The sequence below is a fragment of the Lutra lutra genome, chromosome 14 (assembly GCF_902655055.1).
Source record: "Lutra lutra chromosome 14, mLutLut1.2, whole genome shotgun sequence".
NCBI lineage: Eukaryota > Metazoa > Chordata > Mammalia > Carnivora > Mustelidae > Lutra > Lutra lutra.
Window position 1 is genome coordinate 64,375,599 of NC_062291.1, and position 20,996 is coordinate 64,396,594.

The 20,996-nt window shown below is 49.1% G+C and overlaps 1 protein-coding gene across 2 annotated transcripts in view; it reads left to right on the forward strand.

Moving 5' to 3' along the window:
* The first annotated feature begins 862 nt into the window (after nt 1-862).
* The window catches only part of SORCS3 (sortilin related VPS10 domain containing receptor 3), a 601,218-nt gene continuing 581,084 nt past the window's right edge, over nt 863-20,996 (forward strand). For both annotated transcript variants that reach the window (XM_047703327.1, XM_047703328.1), the window contains exon 1: nt 863-2,228. In XM_047703327.1, coding sequence (XP_047559283.1) covers nt 1,590-2,228 — 639 coding nt within the window. In that variant the 5' untranslated portion in view covers nt 863-1,589. The remainder of the gene's footprint in view (nt 2,229-20,996) is intronic.

A 20,996-nucleotide genomic window follows, 5' to 3' on the forward strand; every position in this document is an offset into this window, starting at 1 on the left:
TCATCTCTCCGAAGTCTCCCTTTTCCTACAGGGCTCCAAGGGTCCTAGCCCAGATTGCGTCCCACGCGCCCAGGCTGCGCTTCTGGTACGGCGTGGGTGGGGGGCGCTGGTAAACCCACGCTGCGCCAGGGGTCCTCTCAGGGGCAGTCGACGCTTTGAAGGAACAACTAAGCCCGCTCAGAAACGAATCTAGGAAGAGTGAGGGCACGACCTCAGTCTCAAGCTAGAAGATGGGGGCTGGATTCCGCCCCCGCCGTGGAATGACCGATCGCCACTGTCTTTCCTAAGCTCCTACCAAGGGTCCCAGGAAGGAGAGCCGTGGATCGGGGGAGAGCTGGCAATCCTCTGACCCTGCCGCCGGCGCCTCCCTTTGCTCTCCCCTCGCCCTGCAGGAGGCTTAAGGAATAACCAGGTTCCATCCGCCGGCGGTGGGGGAGCATGGGTGCGCGGAGCGCCAGGAGGAGGGGGCTATCCAGGGCGGTCTGCCTTCTCAATATTGCCTTTCTGAGGACTCGCAGGCTCAGGAAATGCAAACACAGCCCGTGCGTGATCAGCGCGCGCCCACGGCCCGAGCGGACCCCTCCCTGCCCCACGCCCCGTGGCTCACACTAACACGCACACATACGCGTGCAAACGCGCACGCACAGAGCCGCGCGCCCCCGCACACCGAACCAGCCCCGGGCTCCGCCAGGTGCCCCCACCCTGCGGCGCCCGCCCGCCCGCCCGCCAGCCCGCCAGCCAGCCCCTGGCGCACCCCTCGCTCACCCTCTCCCGCCTGCGCGCACGCACGCGCACGCACGCAGTCCCTGCGCCCCCGCACCGGGCGGGGGCGCAAGCCGTGAGGGGCTGAGGGGCGGGGGGCGGCGCGGGGGGGGGCGGGCCCGGGAGCAGCCAGCGGAGTCCCGGGTCCATCCCGCGCTCGGCTTCCGCGCGCTGCCTCCCCACGCGAAGGCTCTGGTCTCTCCCTCGGTTTCCGAACCCGAACAGTTGGCGCTGAAAACACTTTACTCCTCCTCCTCCTCCCTTGAGACCCCCCCTCCCTGCACGCCATCTCCCGTTCCCCACAACAGGCCGGAAGAGTAAACCCCCAAACGCGGCCAGAAGCGGCTCCCAACTCTTCGGCAGGAGCAGGTTGGAGGCTGGATTTCGGAGAGACTCTGGATTGGGGTCCGTCGCCAGCCCCTCCTCCTGGATCCGGCTTGATTTTCATGTTTTAAAAGAGGATTTTTCTCATTACCTTTGAACACTCCTTTTAATAAAATTTCTGGAGGAGCTCGGTGAGGAAGATTTGGGGGGGTCTTGTTTTAAGGGGGAAAAAGCACCGAGGGGGCATTTATTAATTTTTCCCGGGTGTTGGAATCACCCTTTTTCGGAAGAGAGAGCGAGCGATCGAGAGCGTGGAGGGAAGAGTGGAGAGGACCCGCGAGGCGCGCCAGCCCGAGCCACCTCCTTCCCGGCCGCCCCCTCCCCACTCCCCCCGACACACACTCGCTCGCTGGCTCGCCGGCGCGCGCACACCCCCCGCTCCGGACCCGCACCTCGGCGGGCGCCACACTCTCGGCAGCCCGAGCCGCGGCAGCCGCAGCGGGATGGAGGCAGCGCGCACCGAGCGCCCCGCAGGCTGGCCCGGGGCGCCTCTCGCCCGGACGGGGCTCCTGCTCCTGTCGACGTGGGTCCTGGCCGGCGCCGAGATCACTTGGGGCGCGACGGGCGGTCCTGGGCGCCCTGCGGCCCCGGCTTCGCGGCCGCCGGCGCTTCTTCCTCTCTTCCCGCGGGCAGTGGTAAGCCAGTGGCCGGAGGAGCTGGTGACGGCGCGGAGAGGCGCCGCACTGGGGCGCCGGCCCGGACCAGAGCCTCTGCCCCAGCCAGGCGGCGGCAGCGGCAGCGGCAGCGTTGGAAAGAAGCAGGGAGAAGCCGGGGGACCATCGCCGGCAGGCGCGCGGTGGGGACCAGGCACCCTGGCTCCGGGCAAGCCTGGCGGCGCGAGGAGGAGTCGCCGGGAGCAACCCCCCAGTGCCCTGGAACGTGGGGACGCCCGGGCCACTGCCTTGGCCGATGGTTCCAAAGGAAGCCGCCCTGTGGCCAAGGGTCTCCGGGAAGAGGTGAAGGCTCCGCGGACCGGGGGCGCGGCGGCCGAAGAGCTCCGGCTGCCCAGCACCTCGTTCGCGCTGACCGGGGACTCGGCCCACAATCAAGCCATGGTGCACTGGTCGGGACACAACAGCAGTGTGAGTACCCGCCCCGCGGCGGATCTGTGTGTCTCCTGACAGCAGGGCAGAATGGAGGGCGGGAACCGGGGACAGATAGTTGCTCGAGGGTCGAGGCAGAGGCGGGGGCGCCCTGACTTGTAGAGAGAACAGATTCATCCGGCTTCCCCCACGCCCCCAACAGGTTAGCGGAGTTTGTTGTAAGATGGAGTGTACGTTTGTTTGCTGGAGACCCTAGATTTGGGGCCGCCCGGATGGGAGAGGGGAAGTGTTTTAGAGATGAGCAGGGGAGGGATCTGTGGTCCCTTTCCCTGGTACTCGGCTCTGGGAGTCAGTTTTCCGGTCGGGAGCTTGGATTCGTGGGTGAGGACGCGGCCTGAATTGGCGAACTGACGGATTCCTGCGACCGCCAAGCTTCCCCCCTTCTGCCCTCCACTCAGCCGAAAGGGAACCCAGGAGCTGGAGGCCGCTCGGACCCCCAGACTCCTGCCGGCCTTACGGTCGCTGCTTTTTGCTCCGGCGCGCTTTCTCCCAGCCCGGGGGGAGGCTGCGCCTCGTCCGCCCGAGCGCGGGCCTTCAGGTCATGCTGAGCCCCCTTCGAAACCCAGGCAGCTGCTTGGAAAGCTACAGCAGAGGCAGTTAAAAAAAAAAAAAAAAGTTTAAAGCGTGAAGTGAAATTCACCGTCCATTCCTCACCCCTCACCCTTACGCATGCACCAGCACACCTAAGTCTCTGAGCAAAAACAAAAACAAAAACAAAAAACAACTCGCCTCGGCCGCTGCGTCCCACAGCACAAACGGCTCCCGGAGAGGAGTTGGGTCCCCGTGCTTTCTGCGCACCTCTCCACCCGCTTTCTCTCTGCGGCCGGGTTCCCCTGAGAGCAGCTGTACCGACAGGTGGCGCCCTTGAGTCCCCTCCGGCGGCCCCGGCGCACTGGCGGCCGGGCGTCGGGCTCGGAGCACCCGCGGCCCGGGCAGCTACTGCAGCCCGCAAAGCGTGCCTTCCGCCAGGCCCCAACGCCGTGCAGCCACGCCAAGAAACGGCTGGTAACGCGGTCTCTGGCGGAGGTGGTGGTGGGGGGCGGCCTCCCGCGATCTGCCCCCACTCACCTCCTGTCCACGGCCCCCCACTTTCAGCCAGTCTTGCAAAAATCCTTTTCGCTTCTCTGGCTCTCCGGATCAAATCAGAACCCGCCGCTGGGCAGAGTCTGGAGAGTGATGGATGTCTATAGGCAGCTTTGGGGAACTCATTTGATCGGAAAGCACCGCCCCTCCCCTTTGTGTTTCTCTTATGACTGGCATTAAAGATTTCCCTGGAAAATTCTAGCCTTATTTTAAAGGGGGCCTGGGGGTGTCACAGGGGTAAGGAGTGAATAACAGGAAAGCCACGAGTCCGCAGAGCGTAGACGTTGGCGCTGCTCTTGCAGATTTCCTGGTTCTTAATGACACACAGTACGGAGCCGGGCAGCCCAGGCAGGGTACAGAGGCCGGGGTGGAAGGATGTGTGCGGTCCGGCTCCCCAGCGGTGCAGTGGCTGGCGTCATCTGCCTCCATCGAAGATCTCCATGGCTTCGGAGCGCACAACTCTGGGCAGGGGAGGGGGTGGGTATGGCGTGCCCTGGCAGGGATGGGTGATTGAAGACTTGCAAGTCCCCAGAGGAGAGACGGAGAGGGAATTCTCTGACAGCAGGTGGTGTGAATCTCAACTAAGTTTTAGTTTGATAATGAGGAAGTGTGTGTGTGTGTGTGTGTGTGTGTGTGTGTGTGTTCACGTTCACACTGGGCAAGAAGAATGTGTGGAAGTGAATGTATGTCTAGGAGGAGGCAGTGCTGTCCTCACATATCTATGACTTTATTACTGTCACATTTGGACAATATAAATTCACTCTGTCTAAAGAGTTTTCTTCTGTCTGTGCTTTAATTTTATGGATCATTTTTTCGTGTGTTGACTTATCGATGGCACTTTAAAGAGGATCCTTTTTGCAAACAGTAACATGTGCATGGCCATCTCTGGTCATCTTCCAGGCAGATGTGCAGCAGAGGAAGTGAGGGGACAAGTCTAGCCCTAGCCAACCCCCCAGGGGAAATGGCTTGTAGTTGAAAGAGGGGCAGAAGCTCCTGGGAGTGGGGATGGACCTGTTGGCCTTGGAGCCCTTAGGGACAGCAGTGAGATTTGGGCAATCCAGGAACAGCTCTCAGGATGCTTACTGGTTGTGTTCTTGGCCAGTCTTAACTGTCCAAGCAAAGGACAAGGCAATACACGTTGGGTAAAGGGACCCCATCTTGTTGTCCTGTCCTTCCTTTCTGGGGGAGAGGCACTACCTCCTGGGACCATACTGTATAGACAGTATCAGCAGGAAAGGCTTCATTGAGGATCAGGTCTGTGCTGCTCTGAGGGAAGAGGGGGAAACATGTTCATGTGGTCCTGTCTTTGAGAGACTTTAAGGAAATACCCTGTGGGAAGAACAGGGAAACCAGTATCTGCAACATTACTAGGTTGGTTTTATTCCCTGTCCCCCTTTCCTGAAGACAACGAGAGAAGATGCTGTAAATAAAAGCCAGGGTGAGGAGTGATGGGGATGATGAACTTTCTGGAAGCTTCCCTCATCATTGGTTTCAAAGTGGAGGGAGATATCCTGGCACTAGGCTCTTTTGGCATGAAAAGAGAAAAACCTCTTCTCTTCTGACTTTCAAAGTACTAAACATGTTCTTTTCTGGGAAGGCCACCAGTTTAATTGTGAACACATTGGGGTTTCCTGGCCTCCTTCCAAGTGCCTTTGGTGGACCTCATCCTTGACTTGAATTCCCATTGGGGGAGGGTTTTCAGTCAGTCCATATAACTGAAATCAAAGTCCACTCTGACATTTTGGCGCCAGGCATGCAGAGCTGGACATGGTCTGCTCCATTTGTCCAGGTGTGCCCAGGGATGTCAGGGGGCAGAGGGAAATCCTTGTCCAAGGCTGTAGTCATGGATTCACTTTGGTTCAAGGACTGTGGTCAGATAGCTTGGGGGGCAAAGAAGGAAGTGCCCAGAAGGCTTGAGCCACGAGCTGTCAAGAAACTGCTGGAGACTGGATCCCTCTCTGACCCTTACTGCCCTGCCAGAGGTTCTGGGGAGATGTGAGGGGACTTGAGCTTGGAACCTCTACTCTAGAGGGACATTTGCCATCCTCTCTCTGGCAGTCTCCAGCTGGGCTCCTGGTGATTAAGGGGCAACAGAGTGTTTCACAAACACCCAGAGGGAGTTCCATCCCCAGGGCGTGCAGGGAAACAGAAAAAAGAAACATCATTCTACCGTTCTCCTTCCAATGAAGGAGGATGCCTTCTGTTTGCTCTGTGAATTGGCAAAGCATGGCTCTGGAGACTGGAAAGTTGTGAAGGCGACAGTCCACTTGTCCATGCCCCCTCCTCCTTGGAGTAACCCTGGCCAGGGATCCCCCTTCCTGGTGCTGAGCTGAGAATGCTGATGTCTCCCTCGTTGACCCCCCTTTCTTGCCAGCAGCTCACTGGCGGTGGAGCACGATTTGCAGGCTTCCACCCCTTCAGTGTGTGTCTGGTTGGAATGACTTGCCAGATACTTTTCAATTAATGTGCCCAACAATGCACCTTGGTGAAGAGAAGCAGGGGATGCTGATGATTCCTGGTCCTCTCCGGATACCCCTTCCCTAGCACTCCAGGAGGTGGAACACACAGATGTTCCCAGGCGGGATTTCATACTTTTAACTAATTCAGCTGGACTGTGTTCTAAAATATTTACTCCTAATGTGCAAAATAGTGACAGCTTTGATCAGATTGATTGTATTTCACTCACTGGAGCAGCTAATTGTGGCTCTCAAACAGATTTTTCAAATGGCTTTCGGCTGGATTGTCTCGCCGTCATCCTCCCTGCTCACAATTCTTATGTCACAATATCTTAATGCGTTTTGCCTTCTCAGAGGCTTAATAAAGAAGTCTGCCACCGCGGCGCCTGGGTGGCTCAGTGGGTTGAGCCGCTGCCTTCGGCTCAGGTCATGATCTCAGGGTCCTGGGATGGAGCCCCGCATCGCATCGGGCTCTCTGCTCAGTGGGGAGCCTGCTTCCTCCTCTCTCTCCCTGCCTGCCTCTCTGCCTGCTTATGATCTTTCTGTCAAATAAATAAAATCTTAAAAAAAAAAAAAAAAGAAGTCTGCCACTGAAACTGTTCTTCTGGGGTTTGCCAAAAAGAATCTGTTTTTAATTACTATTACAAGGGGAGCCTTTCCTTTGGGATGGAGCTGGGACAGAACAGTCACTGTTGGCCTGGGGTTGGGGGTGGGGTGGGGCGAGGAGGGGTCTGGACTCAGGCTATTTGTCTCTATTTGTCTGCTCTGCATTTCTTCTGATGGCTGGGTTACAGGGTGTGATTTGCTTCTCAGATCCTGCGGTGATTTCCAAGGTGAGCGGAATTTGCAAACTCCTTAATTGGGAGGTCTGATTTAATGATTGCAGAGATGCAGTGGTTGGAACTTGCTTGGTAGTTGGCAAAGAAGGAGTGCTGGGAAGTGGCTTCCTCAGTTGTGTTGGATTTAAGAGAAGGGGGGGCGGGTTGTGGCTCCAGTGGCAAGAAGGCTCAGGGGGCACAGGGGAGAACTGCTTTTTCCTCAGGCTGTGTAAATCTCTTATTGTCACTGGGGAGTTTTGGAACTGGATGATGGGTGGGGCCTGAATCACCCCTTAAGGAGCAGAGAGGTGCACAGAGCCAGACCTGCTGAGTTAGGGGCTGTGCCAGGGGTTCATCCAAGGCTAGGTACATCTGAGGGCTGGTGGCTTGACTCACCTGTTGATTTCCTGCTTTCTTTGGCCTCTGGGTAGGCTTGAGACTTTCCTTACAGCGGGAAAACGTCGAAGGGTCATTTTTCAGCAAGCTTGGGAGGAAAGGGGTCTTATGGAGTTGGAGGTGGAAATATGGGATGTGAGCATCAGCCTGCCACCTTGGGTGGGAGGAACCAGCATGGGGGGAGGGGGTAGGTGGAAGCTGACAAGCCATGCTCATCTCCTGGTGTGGGGGATGACAGAGAGAAGGGTCTGCATGGTGCTCTGGTTTTGCCCACAGTGAGTGAAGATGAGAGGGCTCTGCCTCCCATGGAGGAGGGACTCAGCCTTATTCCACCAAGTGGGTGAAGAGTGACAGCCTCAAGTCTTCTTGGGCAGAAGCGACCAAGGAATTAGAAGTTCTTGTCCCTTGGGATGTCAGTGATTTCATTCCTGGGTTCTCCATCACTTGACAGTTACTGTAACCTGGCGTTTTTCAGGGAGTATGTCTACCTCCCAGCTCCAGTGCCTTCACCTTCTTGGATTCAAATCCAAAGTCCTTTAGCCTGGCATTCAGGGCCCTTCACTGAGTATGTCCTGGGTCAGCTTCTCTGCCTCTCTGACTCTTTCATGCTGGGTTCCTTCACTCTAGCCAAGGGAGCGCTTTCATTGTCCCAAGCTCCACTGACTATGAGCCTTTGCCCTTGAGGTCTTCTCCACTTGGATTGCCCTTCTTCCTCTATTGAGATGCCCCTGTGTTTCATAGCTCTGCTCTAGATTCAAATGCTGTGTCTCTACAGAACTTTCCTTAGGAGCATTTGTTTCCCTTTTTCCTGATTAGAGAATTTAAAGACTGTACCACACACAGAATTGTGATTTAGTTGAGTACTTGTTTATTTTAATTTTGTATTATTTTGTGAGTGTTTTCGAGGTGAGGGATGAGGGGTGAGGATGAAATAACTACAACCACCCCTCCCCCACCCCACAGCGTGAGTTTTGCTCTTTTCCTCCTGGCATATGGCACAGGCCTTGTCCCATGACTCAGTACACACTCGCTGAACTGACTTCAGGGAACCAGGCAATGCCTCAGTTGCATGGAAAGGACAGGCTGACACTGTTTCTTAACAGCATTGAGTTTATATACCTGGTTGATTATTTCATATATAAATTTTAGCCCAAGATCTGGAGGCATCTCTATGCCACTAAGTGAGAAGATAGAAATAGGGCCTAGGACAGTAATCCTGGCTGCTTCCTCTTGGACGTCGGAGATCAGATAGACTTACAGAAGATATTCAGCCATTCGCTGAGTGTTTCCTATGTGTGTGGCAGTGTTCTGGGCAATGTGGGGCTGGTAGGAGAATGGTGGAGGGAGAGACAAACAAGGATCAGACAGCATTTGCCTCAAGGTCCTTCCAATATGCTTTGGATGTGAGATTGCTCTCAGTAAAGTTGAATAACACATGACACCAAGGTAGAAGCCATGGGGGATGTGTGGTTAATTGTCAAGCAGTTATTTCAGGCTATGAGCTCAGAGGACAGAGGGTCCCTGGGGGAGGTACTACAGCACTGAGACTCACAGAATGTCAAGGATAGAGGTGCACATGGGTAATTGTCTTCATCAACTCATTCTGCATAGAGATGAGGGGTGAGAGGCTCAGACAGAAACATGGCATCCTGTGGTCTGGACTCTATTGTTCCTTTTCTCTGTATAGCCATCCCTTACTCACTCCCAGGTTTCTCCTTTCTCCTGGGGCTTACAAGCCATTTTTCTTCCAAGAGGATTTTATGCATTTTTGCTCAGGGGAGGTAGGATGCTGCCCATTTTATAGGTAGGATAGACTGAGGCTAAGTACAAATGTATATGAGGCTACCCAAAGAGGCCCAGGATTAGGTGTGTCCCTCTGATTCCCTGACCATGTCCTACATCCATCCCGCCCACCTGCCACTGTACACCATAAATACCAAACTCCTCAAAGTCGGACAAGCTGTATCTTCCTAACTGTCGTTAATGGGGGCCTCTTATGAGTCACCTCGTTATTCGAGTTAGTGAGTGAATCAAGCCTGGTTGCATCACCAGGCACATTTTGCTCATTTATTTTGATCAGTGTAGTTGGGGTTTAATTATTTATGGAAATGCTTTTCTTTAGAGTACACTAATAAATGTGCTATAGTAAATTTGGAAAAAGTAATGGAGTCTAAGAACTTCAGGATTGCGCAAATAGCTTTCTGCTGTTAACTCCTTGCTGGGGAGCAGAGGAAACCGTCCCCATGGGGTTGAGATGAGAGGAACTTGGAGCACAGTGGGGCTGACCACACAGGACTGATGGCCAGCAGAACTGCCTGCTGCTCCGTGGGGGGCCTGATGCTTGGCACCCACTGGATAAGAACCCGGTTTAGGGGGGAAACTGGAAATAGAGCTAGATAGGGCAATCAAGGATCCTTTTAGGCTGCACATTGTGGGTTACTTGGTCTGGGTGTGAATTCATACTTGGGGGGGTGTATTCTCACAAATGCAATCTTCTTCAGAACTTTGGGGGAGCAGTCATATAGTAAAGAACAGCATGGGTTCTGGAACCAGGTGCCTGGGTTCAAATCTTGCCTCTGTCTCTTCCTAGCTGTGGAAGAGCCGGCAAGTTGTTATTCTTTCTTCACTGTTTGTTCTTCTATAAAAAGAGATGGGTCTTAATAGTCCCCCTCATATTGGGCTGTTGGAAGGATTCAGTGAGATCATGAACATGGCAAAGTGCTTAAAAGAGGTGTCAGGCCCGTGGTAAGCCCTCCATTTCGGCGGTTTGCTTTGGTTGTTATTTTTATATGGGAAACAGCTTTCCCTTCGTTTTCAGATGGAAACATTGAAGTGGAGGAAGGAGGTTCCTGCTCCAGGTTTTCCAGGGAACTGATGGCAAAGCCTTGGCCAGACCCTCCGGGAGATGCTCACTTCAGGCACCTCCCGTTGGGGTCCTCAGGCAGATTAGTCTCTGTGATATCTCTCTGAGTTGTGTTGACACAGACAGTGGAAGCGATAGAGAAGCGAATGACTGGGGCCTTTGAAATTCATTTTCAGAATTTGTAGTAGAAGTGGTTAGAGTCACATAGTTAGAACAAGGTTAAAGATCACGCTAATAATTCTGGTACACTGAAAAGCCATTAAAAAAATAAAAGAAATTAAAGAAAAGATCACACTAATGAACCGCTTATATGTTGGACATTTAGGGCGGGATTTCATGGAAGGGTTAAGGAAGGTGCCCAGACAGGTGAAGAGTAGCCTCTCTTGGCTTGGGCATCCATAATTAGACCTCACAGCCAACCTCAGAAGACTTTTTGAAGGAAGTGAGTGAGATGTGTAGCTTCAGGAAAGTAGGAGAACCATGGGCTGCTGGCAGGCTGGGTGGCAAATAGAGCCTGCAGGGCCAAAGACTCATCTACATGGAAACCATAGGATAGACCTCAGTGTTTCAGCTTTGCTCCTCCTCTTGATCTCCTGGCTCTCTCTGCTTCGTGCCTGGTGTAAAGTGGGACTAGCCATGACCAGAACTATCTGCAGAATATCTGCAGCCTCCTTCCCAGAAATATCACACTGACCAAGCCACTAGTTATTTTGTAGTGATTTTTACTCATCAAGATCAGGCTCGTATTCCCTTCCTGCCTGCACCCTATGTACCAAGACTGGAACCTGAGATCCCTCCACAGACACTAGAGGGAGTGTTGCCCTGGGAAAGAAGTGAAAATAAATAGGAGGAAATAATAAAAAACAATGTGGCACAAGGAATTGTCCCAAAGGAGAGAAGAGGAGAAACTTCATCCTGCAGGTGCATCGTGGGAGGGGGTGTTTGCTGACCCATAGGTGCGTGTTGATCGGCCACAGGGCATTTCAGTCCTGGGCGGTTGATCATTCAGCCGCTCCCCACAGAAAAAAGGAAATGGGTGTTTTGTTCATTCTGCAGTCATTCGACCCATCATTGATCCAGTGAAGACTCTAGAATTATATCCAGCAGGAAGTGGTGTTCAGGCTTGGTTCTCCTGTCTCTTGTGCGTTTTATCCCTCTGGGCCCCTTTGCTTCCTGCGCCCGCGTGATGTGCACAGGCTGCTTCAGTTAGTAGAAGCCTACTGAGTTGAACGGAATAAATACTTTCTTAAATACTTAAAGCTGTCTGGGTAAAGAATGAGTGTCTTGAAGGGATGCGGAGGCCTCTTCTTGCTGCTCCCCAGGCCTAGGCCCTGCACCCCTGGCCGTCTCCATTCTCTCTCATCAGGGCTCAGATCCCCCGTGCCCGATTCGGTAGTGCCCAAGTCTTCGTGGCGTCTCTGGTGAGGTCGGCACTTTCTCTTCCAGATGGCTAGAGTCAGGTTAAGGATTACACTCCTGCCTCAGAAACGAACTTTTTCCTTCTCAAATCTGTTCTCAGTGGGAGATGGAGAACAATTCCTGAGTTGAACATTTTTTCAGGGCTCGAAAAGTAGCTGAAGGCGCCCTATCTGAATGTGATTACATGTAGAGGAGGGACTTGTTACAATAAGAGTCTCGGAACCAGAAAACTGGAGATGCAGAGAAATGTGTTTTCCAGGGTGGTGGTAGGTAGAGGAAGCTATTTTGAGAGGCAAAAGAGTGGCGCATATCACTGGTCCTGTCAATGTTACTCACACTCGAAGGCAAATTTTTGACTGGAAGATTTCTCACGACCCTGAAATGTCTTTTGGGTTATGAGAAAGTCCCCAAGCAACAGTGACTTTGAACAGATCTCTGAGCCTCAGTTTCACTGGCTGTTAAGTTGGGATAATGGTGAACTATTGGATTGTTGGTAAGCTTAGAGACAGTGCACGTAAAGGGTCTAGTATCACAGGCTATTATGTTGGTTAAGAATGTTCTCATGATTTGCCTAGGCAGGAAGTAGGGTAGGTTGAGTGTCTGTCCATTTGCAGCAAATCTGTTGGTTCCCTTCCTGTATCCCTTTGGCACGTGGTGTTTATCTGCATGCTGGCCTGACTTCTAACCACCAGTACCAGGGGCTGTTTGCCCACTGGAACTCTCTTTGTTCAGTGTCAGGGAATTTATTCCCGTCAAGGGATACAGAGCAGCCACTTATCAAAGACCAGGGGAAGTTGGTGGATAAACACCCAACTCCCTTACACTTTGGGGTGGAGTAAATCTGAGACTTGTTTTCCACTGGGATTAAACCCCACTTGCCTACTGTGGTAACTTATTTGCTTTATGAGCTACTTTCCCATCCCTCTCTCATGTCCCCACCCCCCCGCAACAGTATTTCTTGGGATCACCTCCCAGAAAAGCTACTTGAATTCAAGTTTTCGTTTCAGGGTATGTTTCTAGAGGAAGGGAAATGAAGATACCATGGTTATTTCCAAGTGTGTTAGTGTGGGCTTTCTAGAGAAAGAGAAGCAATAGGATATGTGTGTGTGTGTATATATATATATATACATATATATATATATATATATATGTAGGATATGTAGCAATAGGATATGATGTATATGTAGGTAAAAGAAGTTGCTATAAGGAATTATCAGACACTATAACGGGAGCCAAGTAGTCCTAAATCTGTAGGTGGGAAGCTGGAGACCCAGGAGAGTTGATGTTGTAGTTCCAGTCTGAGTCTGAGTTTGAGGGCAGAAGACCAGTGTCCCAGTTTGAAGATAGTCAAGCAGAGAGAAAGAATTATTTATCACTTAGCCTTTTTATTCTAATTAATCCCTCATGGCTTGGACGAGGGCACTCACATTGGGAGGGCGATGGGCTTTACTCAGTCTACTGATTCAAATATTAATCTCATCTAGAAACACCCTCACAGATACACCCAGAGTCATGTTTGGCCAAATATCTGGGTACCCCACTGCTTAGTCAAATAGACACATAAATTTAACCATCACGCTAAGCCAAGAATTTCCCTCAGACTCTTCTAAAAGCCTGGCTCAGGGTTCTCCCATGGTAGGTATTGGATGTGGGGAGGGAGATGAAATCACTCACCCTACTTCTGCGAGGGTCCTCCTTTTGAGTTGGCCCCCACCAGAAGAAAGGAGCCCATGCTGGAGTTATACTGAATTGCAGGAACATGGTGCTGGGACTCTGAGGAGGGAATGACATCTCCAAATTAGTGTTACCTGTCATTTCTCAAGGATGAGGAGCCTCATGTCACCCCAGAGCCTGTGTGGGGTCTTCATAATACACAGAGGTTTCCTCTACCATCATCTTGGCAGATGATGTCCTGCCTGGGAATGGGAGCAATTCCTCTTTTTCTAAGATATGGTCAGGATTTGGGCAGGGAGCAGCTGAGCTTGCCTTTATTGCCTTTATTGCCTTTTTATGTTCAGCATGTATTATGTTGGAAAGACTATTGGCTTGGGAGCTGAAACCCCTAGATTTGGGTTTCTGATGTACACTAACTGTCTTCAGCCAGGTCACCATTTCTTAAGTGTAAGGGAATAAAGACTCTTTAGTATATGTCTATCAATAAAAATTGTTTTTTTTTAAATAGGTGCATTAGTAAGGAAAGAGTCTAGAATGATGATAAAAATACTGGAAAATGTTTCTTTCAAGCGTGCATAAATTTGGTCTTACCCAGGCTGGTGAGCATGCATTCATTCATTCATTCATTTCTTTGCATAGTGTGATGCTAATTAAGGCATTGAATTTTCTGGGATTCTGATTCTTTATCTATAAAGTGGAAGAGTTGCATAAATTGAGGCAGGCCCATCTCAGCACAAAGTAGATGTGATATTAGGTCAATCATTTCTTTACGTGCGAAATGGGGACAATCCTACTTGCTCCCTTTATGTCACCATTAAATAATGACATAAGGCACCTGGAAGCACTTGAAAAAGAACGCTTCTCAAAGCAATATGAACAGGGGTGATATGCATTCAATGTGTTAGTTCACCTTACCTCTCCTTTACTAAGCAGCCAGACATCTTCCCACAATAGATTTGAGACCATGTGCACCAACCATCTTGTTTTGCCTTCTCCCAGCAGAAGTGATCCACTTCCATTAGTACACATACCATGGTGTTAAAAACCTCAGGCTTCTTATTCCAGGCATGACGTACAATTTATTTCAAGTCACATCTGATATAATAAAATTCTCAGATGGGAGTGTCATTTGGATGTTTAAAAAACATTTGTTCCAGGACTTGACCTGGACTGATTGCTCAGTCTTATTCCTTTCAGATAATCTGAAGTATTTGGGGAGCATATGCTCTAATATCTGGTGATGCAGACTGGACCCCCCCAAAAGCATGTAGTCTTGAGTGTGGGAAACTCCTATTGGGAGAATGTTAGAGAACAGAGAATAGTGTGAGATGCTTAGGAAATGCATCAGATATAATCTAGACCACAGTGAATGAAAACCAGTAAAATATTGAGAATATTGAGAATATTATGCTTGTTTGATTATTGACAATACAGTCAAGTAGTCTGGTTGACAGTCCTCACAACCAGATCTGTGTGACGTGATGAGAAGCGTCCTGAGCTTTGAGATCAGGAAGATGATTTTATGTTCTGACAGTTGCTCAGGATTCTACCACATGAGTAGTTTGGGCTATAACTTTCTCATATAGCTCTTTGGTTTTGTCTTGCATTTCTAATTGTTTTATCTTCCTCCTAGACAGAAGAGACATCTGCTTCTTTGCCATTGTGCTAAGATATTCCAGCATCTTAGTTGTATTATTGGATGTTCTAATTTGTACTGATTTCTTTCTCAGTCTGCCTTCCTGTTGCCATTTACTCTTTTCTATTTGTTCTACTCCTGCGTTAGTCACTTCTGTTTCTTGGGCTCCATTCCTCTTCTCTTGGGGTCTGATTTTCATTTTTATTTTCTTTTTGTAGACAGGGTACAGTAATGTCCTGGCTTATTCCTGTGTCCTGATACAGATATAATGATTTCTTTTAATTCTTAGAAGATCCTGGCTTGGATGATAAATTGTATGGCCACCAAGTGCTTGAGCCTTAGTTTGTTTGTTTGTTTGTTTGTTTTTTTCCTCATTCTTGACATGTCAAAAATGTATTTGGTTCTCATGTTGGTTTGATGGTTTATCTAGACATAGAAATCTAGGGTCAAAAAAATTTCTGTTGAATCTTTGAAGGACTTAGATTACTTGCTGGTTTTGTATCATTTGTTAATTTTGGATTATATGTGTCTCTCTCCCACTCAGGATGGATGAGGGTAGGGAAAGGAGGTGTCTACCATGGGCCACCTGTGGCTTTGTTCAGGTTAGGGATGCACACCCTTTAAGGAGACCTGATGCATTACAATCAGATTTATCCAGAATTAGCAACAAGGTTTGGGAGATGGAATACTAGAGAGCAATGTGCCATAGACACTTATTGTCTGAATACCTTTAATATAAAACTCAGCCCCCAAAAGAGTAGTGTTGGCCACTTTTCATTTTAAAAATATAAGATAGATTTTAAAAATGTCATCAGAATTCAACAAGTATTTGTGGAGCTGTATGCCAGGTACTGCTGGGCTCTGAGTATATAACGGGTGATCAGTGCTTGGAGGGAGAGGTTCATGATATTATCAAGGATTACACTAGGCACATTTAACTTGGAGAGGACAGAGAGGCAGAAGCAGATGAGCTGGGATCTCAAAAATGCACTGGGTTAATTAGGTGACGAGGAGAGGGGAGAATATTCTGGGCACACAGCTTCTGGGACACGAGGGAAGAAGGTATATGAAAGAGACAGAGAGAAGGACATTGTGGTTGGGATATAGGATTTGTGGGCTGGATTGAGAAGCAGCTAGACAGGCAGGCATGGGGATGGGTCCAGGAGAAGGAATTTATTCTATAGCCCAAGAACAAAGAGGTAAGCCTATTGGGAGGGTTTAAATTAGGAGAGTCATATCATTAAATTTGCATTAAATAAAACTACTCTGATCACCCTGGGGGTTAGACAGGGAAAAGGAGATCAGACTGTCACTATAGCTAGAGAGGGTGACAGCTAGCATGGTTGCCGTGGAGGTGGGTGAGGGGAAGCCAACTGAAGAAGGATTTAGCAGGTGGAATTGATTGTGTTGTTGGTTTCTCTATAGAATTCTTCCCTCCTCCTTATAATTCCTTTTGTACTGGGCCCTGGGAATGCCCTTTCTCTGGGGGTGGGGCCTTCCTTCTCCGCCTCCTAACTTTGGGTTTGGCTTTGTACTTGCTTTGGTCAATGGAAGAAGTGCCAGTTCCCAGCTTAGCTAGCAAGAGGCCTCATGTGTCTACCTGCTCCCTCGTGCCTCTGTAGTAGCCATGAGGAAATGTGCCCAGGTTAGTCTGCGGGTCCTGGGAGAAGAACGTAACAAGTCCTACACAGTCTCACCCAGCCAAGCCTTGCCTACATGAGCCCAGCCTAGCCAAGAGCCACAGAACTGCCCAGCCAGACCTAGCTGTGTCCACCAACTTCCAGCTGCCTATACAGTTACGAGCATAAGTGATTCTTGGGAGAATAGCGGTTGAGATTTGAGTGGTTTGTTTCGCAGCATTTGTGCCACAAAAGGTAACTGATACAGCAGGTAAAATCATCAGAACTTGATATATCAGAAGGAGCAAATTTGTGTGAACATAGCAAGAGTATAAAGTAAGGCTCACCTATATTTCAAGGTCATTAACCTCATATGTGCTCAGGGCTATACTTAGGTGTGTCTGCAGTGGTTTCCTGCCCCTCACCTCTCTTTATAATTCATGGCTTTTCCCACAGCTGCATGAGGTAGGTCAGAGGTCATGGTCCAAAAGAATTAATCTTCCCCCTTTCTCCCTTCTCTCTCTTTCTAGCAGCCTACTCAGATTCCAGCAGAGCATCAGAGCCCAGGGGTTCTCAGGTACCTCAACAGGGGCCTTCCAGCCGCAACACTCAGTGTCTTCTTGTTGGTTGAAGTCAGTTTCTGTTCTAGCTGTGAAGATGGGATTTCACTTCAAGTGGGGAGAGACGAGGGGCCGGGGATTCTTCTCGGTCTTGACTGATTATTTAAACTATATTAGTTCTGATAAAATATTTAGCTTTTAAACAACAAATTTAATATAGGGAATTGTGTTTTATTTATTAATTGCAGTTGCAGGGAGATTGGTAGGAGTTGTGCTAAAGTGCACTGTTGTGATTTTGCAAAGTATAGTAATTACTGTAATATTTTGTTGAATTATTAATATCTACTATGCCTACAGGAACATAAGCTTCTGCAGTCAAATTCATTTCACGATTGCCTTTTCCCCCTCTGGTTCTGTTTTGTGTTTTCTTCTCTTTCTTGTATGCTTATGAATTTTTTAAGAAACAGAGTTGGAAGGGCAGGGTTGATTACATGGTGTGAAACACCATTGTCACACCCCATAACTGAACGTAGGCAGGCAGTGGAGAAAGCCTGTGGTTTCCTGTTGGTCTCTGGCCCCAGCCAAACCTGTCAGCAGTACCAGACTGAGGGATGCTGAAAGGGCCATGTCTGGAAAAGAAAGACTCATCAGTGCACCTTTTCAGGAGTTGAAATGAGGAGAGGAGAGAGCCAGGAGGCCGTGTGTACACGCATGTGTTATGTGTGCACGTCTCCAAGCAGGGCTGATCTTTCTTGTGGGCGGAGTTGGCAGGGGTTTGGATGCAAGTGTGGAAACAGCACTGGCCTCCTTTATTAATTGTTTCAGCCACTATTACTTACTGTCTGTTCTAGTCTTCAGCAAGATCATTGTACATGATAATGGTAACGATGCTGATGGTGATCGCTTAGGTGTGTGGATGGGCTTCTGCTGCGGTAGGACTCCAGATCCAAGCGTGAGGCACTTGTAGGAGTATCCCTTTGGTTGTGATTGTATTGACGTTGGAAGACCAGCCTTCACATCACCATCTCCCAGCTTTTCATAATGGCCCAAGTCAGTCAATAACCCAGACTCAAGTTTCCTTATCTGTTTCATAGGTGCAGGAATCAAAATGCAATCATCTTTGAAAGGGTGTTTATAAACTCTCCATTTCCAGACATATTTAAGGGAATGCCTTTGTTAATAGATCATAGGAGAAGTTGCCTTGTACGTGTGGCCTGATTTCTGAGGGACAGCAGGAAGTAGTCTCTGCTTGATTTTTGTTTTTGTTTTTGCTAGAAACTGCACAATGCAGAGTCATTCCTTTGGGTTAAACATTATCCTCTGCAAGATCCTCTTAAAATACCAGGATTTGAGAGACAATATTTGAAAGCTGGAAGGAACAAATAATGATCTGACCACTTCCTTTTCCAGATATGGAAAGCATGACCAAGTGAAGTTGCAGAGTGATCAAATTTACCAAGATGGTAGAAGCACTCACACCCATGTCCATCTCCCTGACTCCTCATCCAGTGCTCTTCCTACAACCCCCTGAGGCTTTTCTATTCTCCATGAAGTTCTCAGTACAGTTTAGGGCTCTTTCTCCCAGAAGGGAGCCTTGAGCAGAACTAACACATTCGGTGACTTTGGGGAGACCCAGGGGAAGGGGTGCTCTAGGTAGCATAGTAGTGTTTGGGTAAGGTAGACCTCACGCCACCTCTCATTGACTCTGTCATGTTGGGCAGGTTACTTTTTTTTTTTTTTTAAGATTTTATTTATATATCTGACAGAGAGAAATCACAAGTAGGCAGAGAGGCAGGCAGAGAGAGAGAGAGAGGAGGAAGCAGGCTCCCTGCCAAGCAGAGAGCCCGATTCGGGGCTCGATCCCAGGACCCTGAGATCATGACCTGAGCTGAAGGCAGAGGTTTAACCCACTGAGCCACCCAGGCACCCGGGCAGGTTACTTTTCTGCAACTAGCTTCTCTCCTTTATAAACCTGGGATTATAATCCCTATTTTATACAGGTGTTATGAGGAATTAGTGAACTTGAAAGGCTTGGCACAGTTCCTGCCCTGTGGTGAAGGGTACTGGAAGGTGGTTTTTAGATGGTAAGAGGTCCTGAAGATTAACATGGTCTACCTCATAGTTGGTCTCCTCCTGAGAACCATTTCGGCCACTGTGAGTGTGCGTGTGAAGGGGAGAGGGAAGTTGCACTTTCCAACCCTGCCATTGCCCTTCCCCAGGGTGTCCCAGGAGAAAAGCCTGTACGGGCCTGGGGGAGGAGCTAAGACTTACCAACTGGCCCTTCTATCCTCTTTTGTCTCAGGCAGCTTTGCAGATCCGGCCCCATTTAGATGTCCCTCAAAAGGAGTGGGGATGGCAAGAGGTGAGGATCACCATCTTCAAAGATCAGCAGGTGACTCTGAAGAAGGGACAAAAGGACTTGGATCTACATTTTGGATGTGGTTCTGTGTCCTATGGGGTTCCTGTCCTTGGTTTAAGTTACTAACGTGGTTTCCTGAAAATAGGTTTCAAATTTTTTTTTTTTTTTCAAACTGAGAGTTTATCTTGCTTCTAACAAGTCCATCCAGAATCCCTCGTGAGCTGGGTAGGACCTGTTGGTTTCTTGTGAATTTATGGCAAGTCAAGCAGGGACCCCCACAGGTTAGCACTTGGGCAGAGGATGGAATTTCCAGAGACAGAAGGACATCTGAAACACCCCAGAGACTGTGTATGCTCTCGGGCCCTGGGGCTGGTCCAGCATTTGCCTCAAGTGAAATAAGAAAAGAAAGGGACCAGGGAAGTGTTTTCAGGTCCCCTTCCCTGTTCTTTTCCTCCCCTCTGCCCAGCGCCGTCCACTGTCTTCCTTCTCTCCACACTGGGAAAATATTCTAACATCAGTCCTGTGCTGCTTCAGTTCCCTTTCCTGAGGCCTTTGTGTTTTATTAGACCTTTTCCCAGCTTTACTGAGGTATAATCGAAGAATAAAAATTGCATGTATTTAAGGTATACATTGTGGTATTTTGACATCTGTATACATTGTGAAATGATCAGCAAAATCAAGCTAATGTATCATCACCTTGTATAGTTACAATTTTTTTTTGTTGGTGGTGAGAACGTTTAAGATCTATTCTCTTAGCAGATTTCAAGTATGTAATATGGTATTATTAACTATAGCCACAGTGCTGTGCATTAGATACCCAGAATTTATTCATCCTGTATAATTGAAACCTTGTACTCTCTGACCAAGCTCTCCAAGTTCCTCTTACCATCTAGCCCCTGGCAGCCCCCTTTTTACTCTCTGCTTCTAGGAGCTTGACTTTTTGAGATTCTGCATGTAAGTGAGATCACACAGGATTTCTTTCTGTGCTGTGTTTTACTTAACATCGTGACCTCCAGGTTCACCCACATTCTCACCAATGACAGGATTTCCTTTCTTTTTAAGACTGAACAATATTTCATTATATATGTATGTATATACATATATGATATATATATCATATATATATATATTACATTTCCTTTGTCCAGTCATCCTCTGATGGATACTTGGGTTGGCTTTATATCGTAGATATCGTGGATAATGCTGCGACGAACACAGGAGTGCAGATCTCTCTTTGAGATACTGACTTCTCTTCCTTTGGTATACCCAGAAGGCGTTTTAGGGATAGGGACTCCTGAAATCTTAGCCTGTACTATTTGTCGAACTTTTTCACCTTCAGAACTGGCCTCAGGAGAGGGAGTCTGGTGCCGTTTCTAGCCAGAGATACTTGTTTCCTTTCTGACCCTCCTGAGCCTCAGAACACTACTAGGAGCTGAGGGGGATGGCTCAGACCGGAGGCTGCCTTTCATCTCTCTGTCGGTCGCCTGCTGCCTTTTTTTTTTTTTTTTTAAAGATTTTATTTATTTATTTATTTCAGAGAGAGAGGAGAGAGCATGAACTAGTGGGGGCAGGGGCAGCAGAGGAAGAGGGAGAGAGAGGAGCAGACTCCCCACTGATCAGGGAGTCCGAAGCAGGGCTGGGTCCCAGGACCCTGAGATGATGATCTGAGACAAAGGCAGACGCTCAACTGACTGAGCCACCCAGGCACCCATTGGTCACATGCTTCTAATACTGTGTTTTCTTTGGTTAAGGAGGCAGGGAACTGGGGAGAGAACTACTGTTTTCCCTGCCTCCTCCTCAAATCTTATTTATTTAAAATATATATGGAATATAACAATTGCCATTTAAACCATTTTGAAGCGGC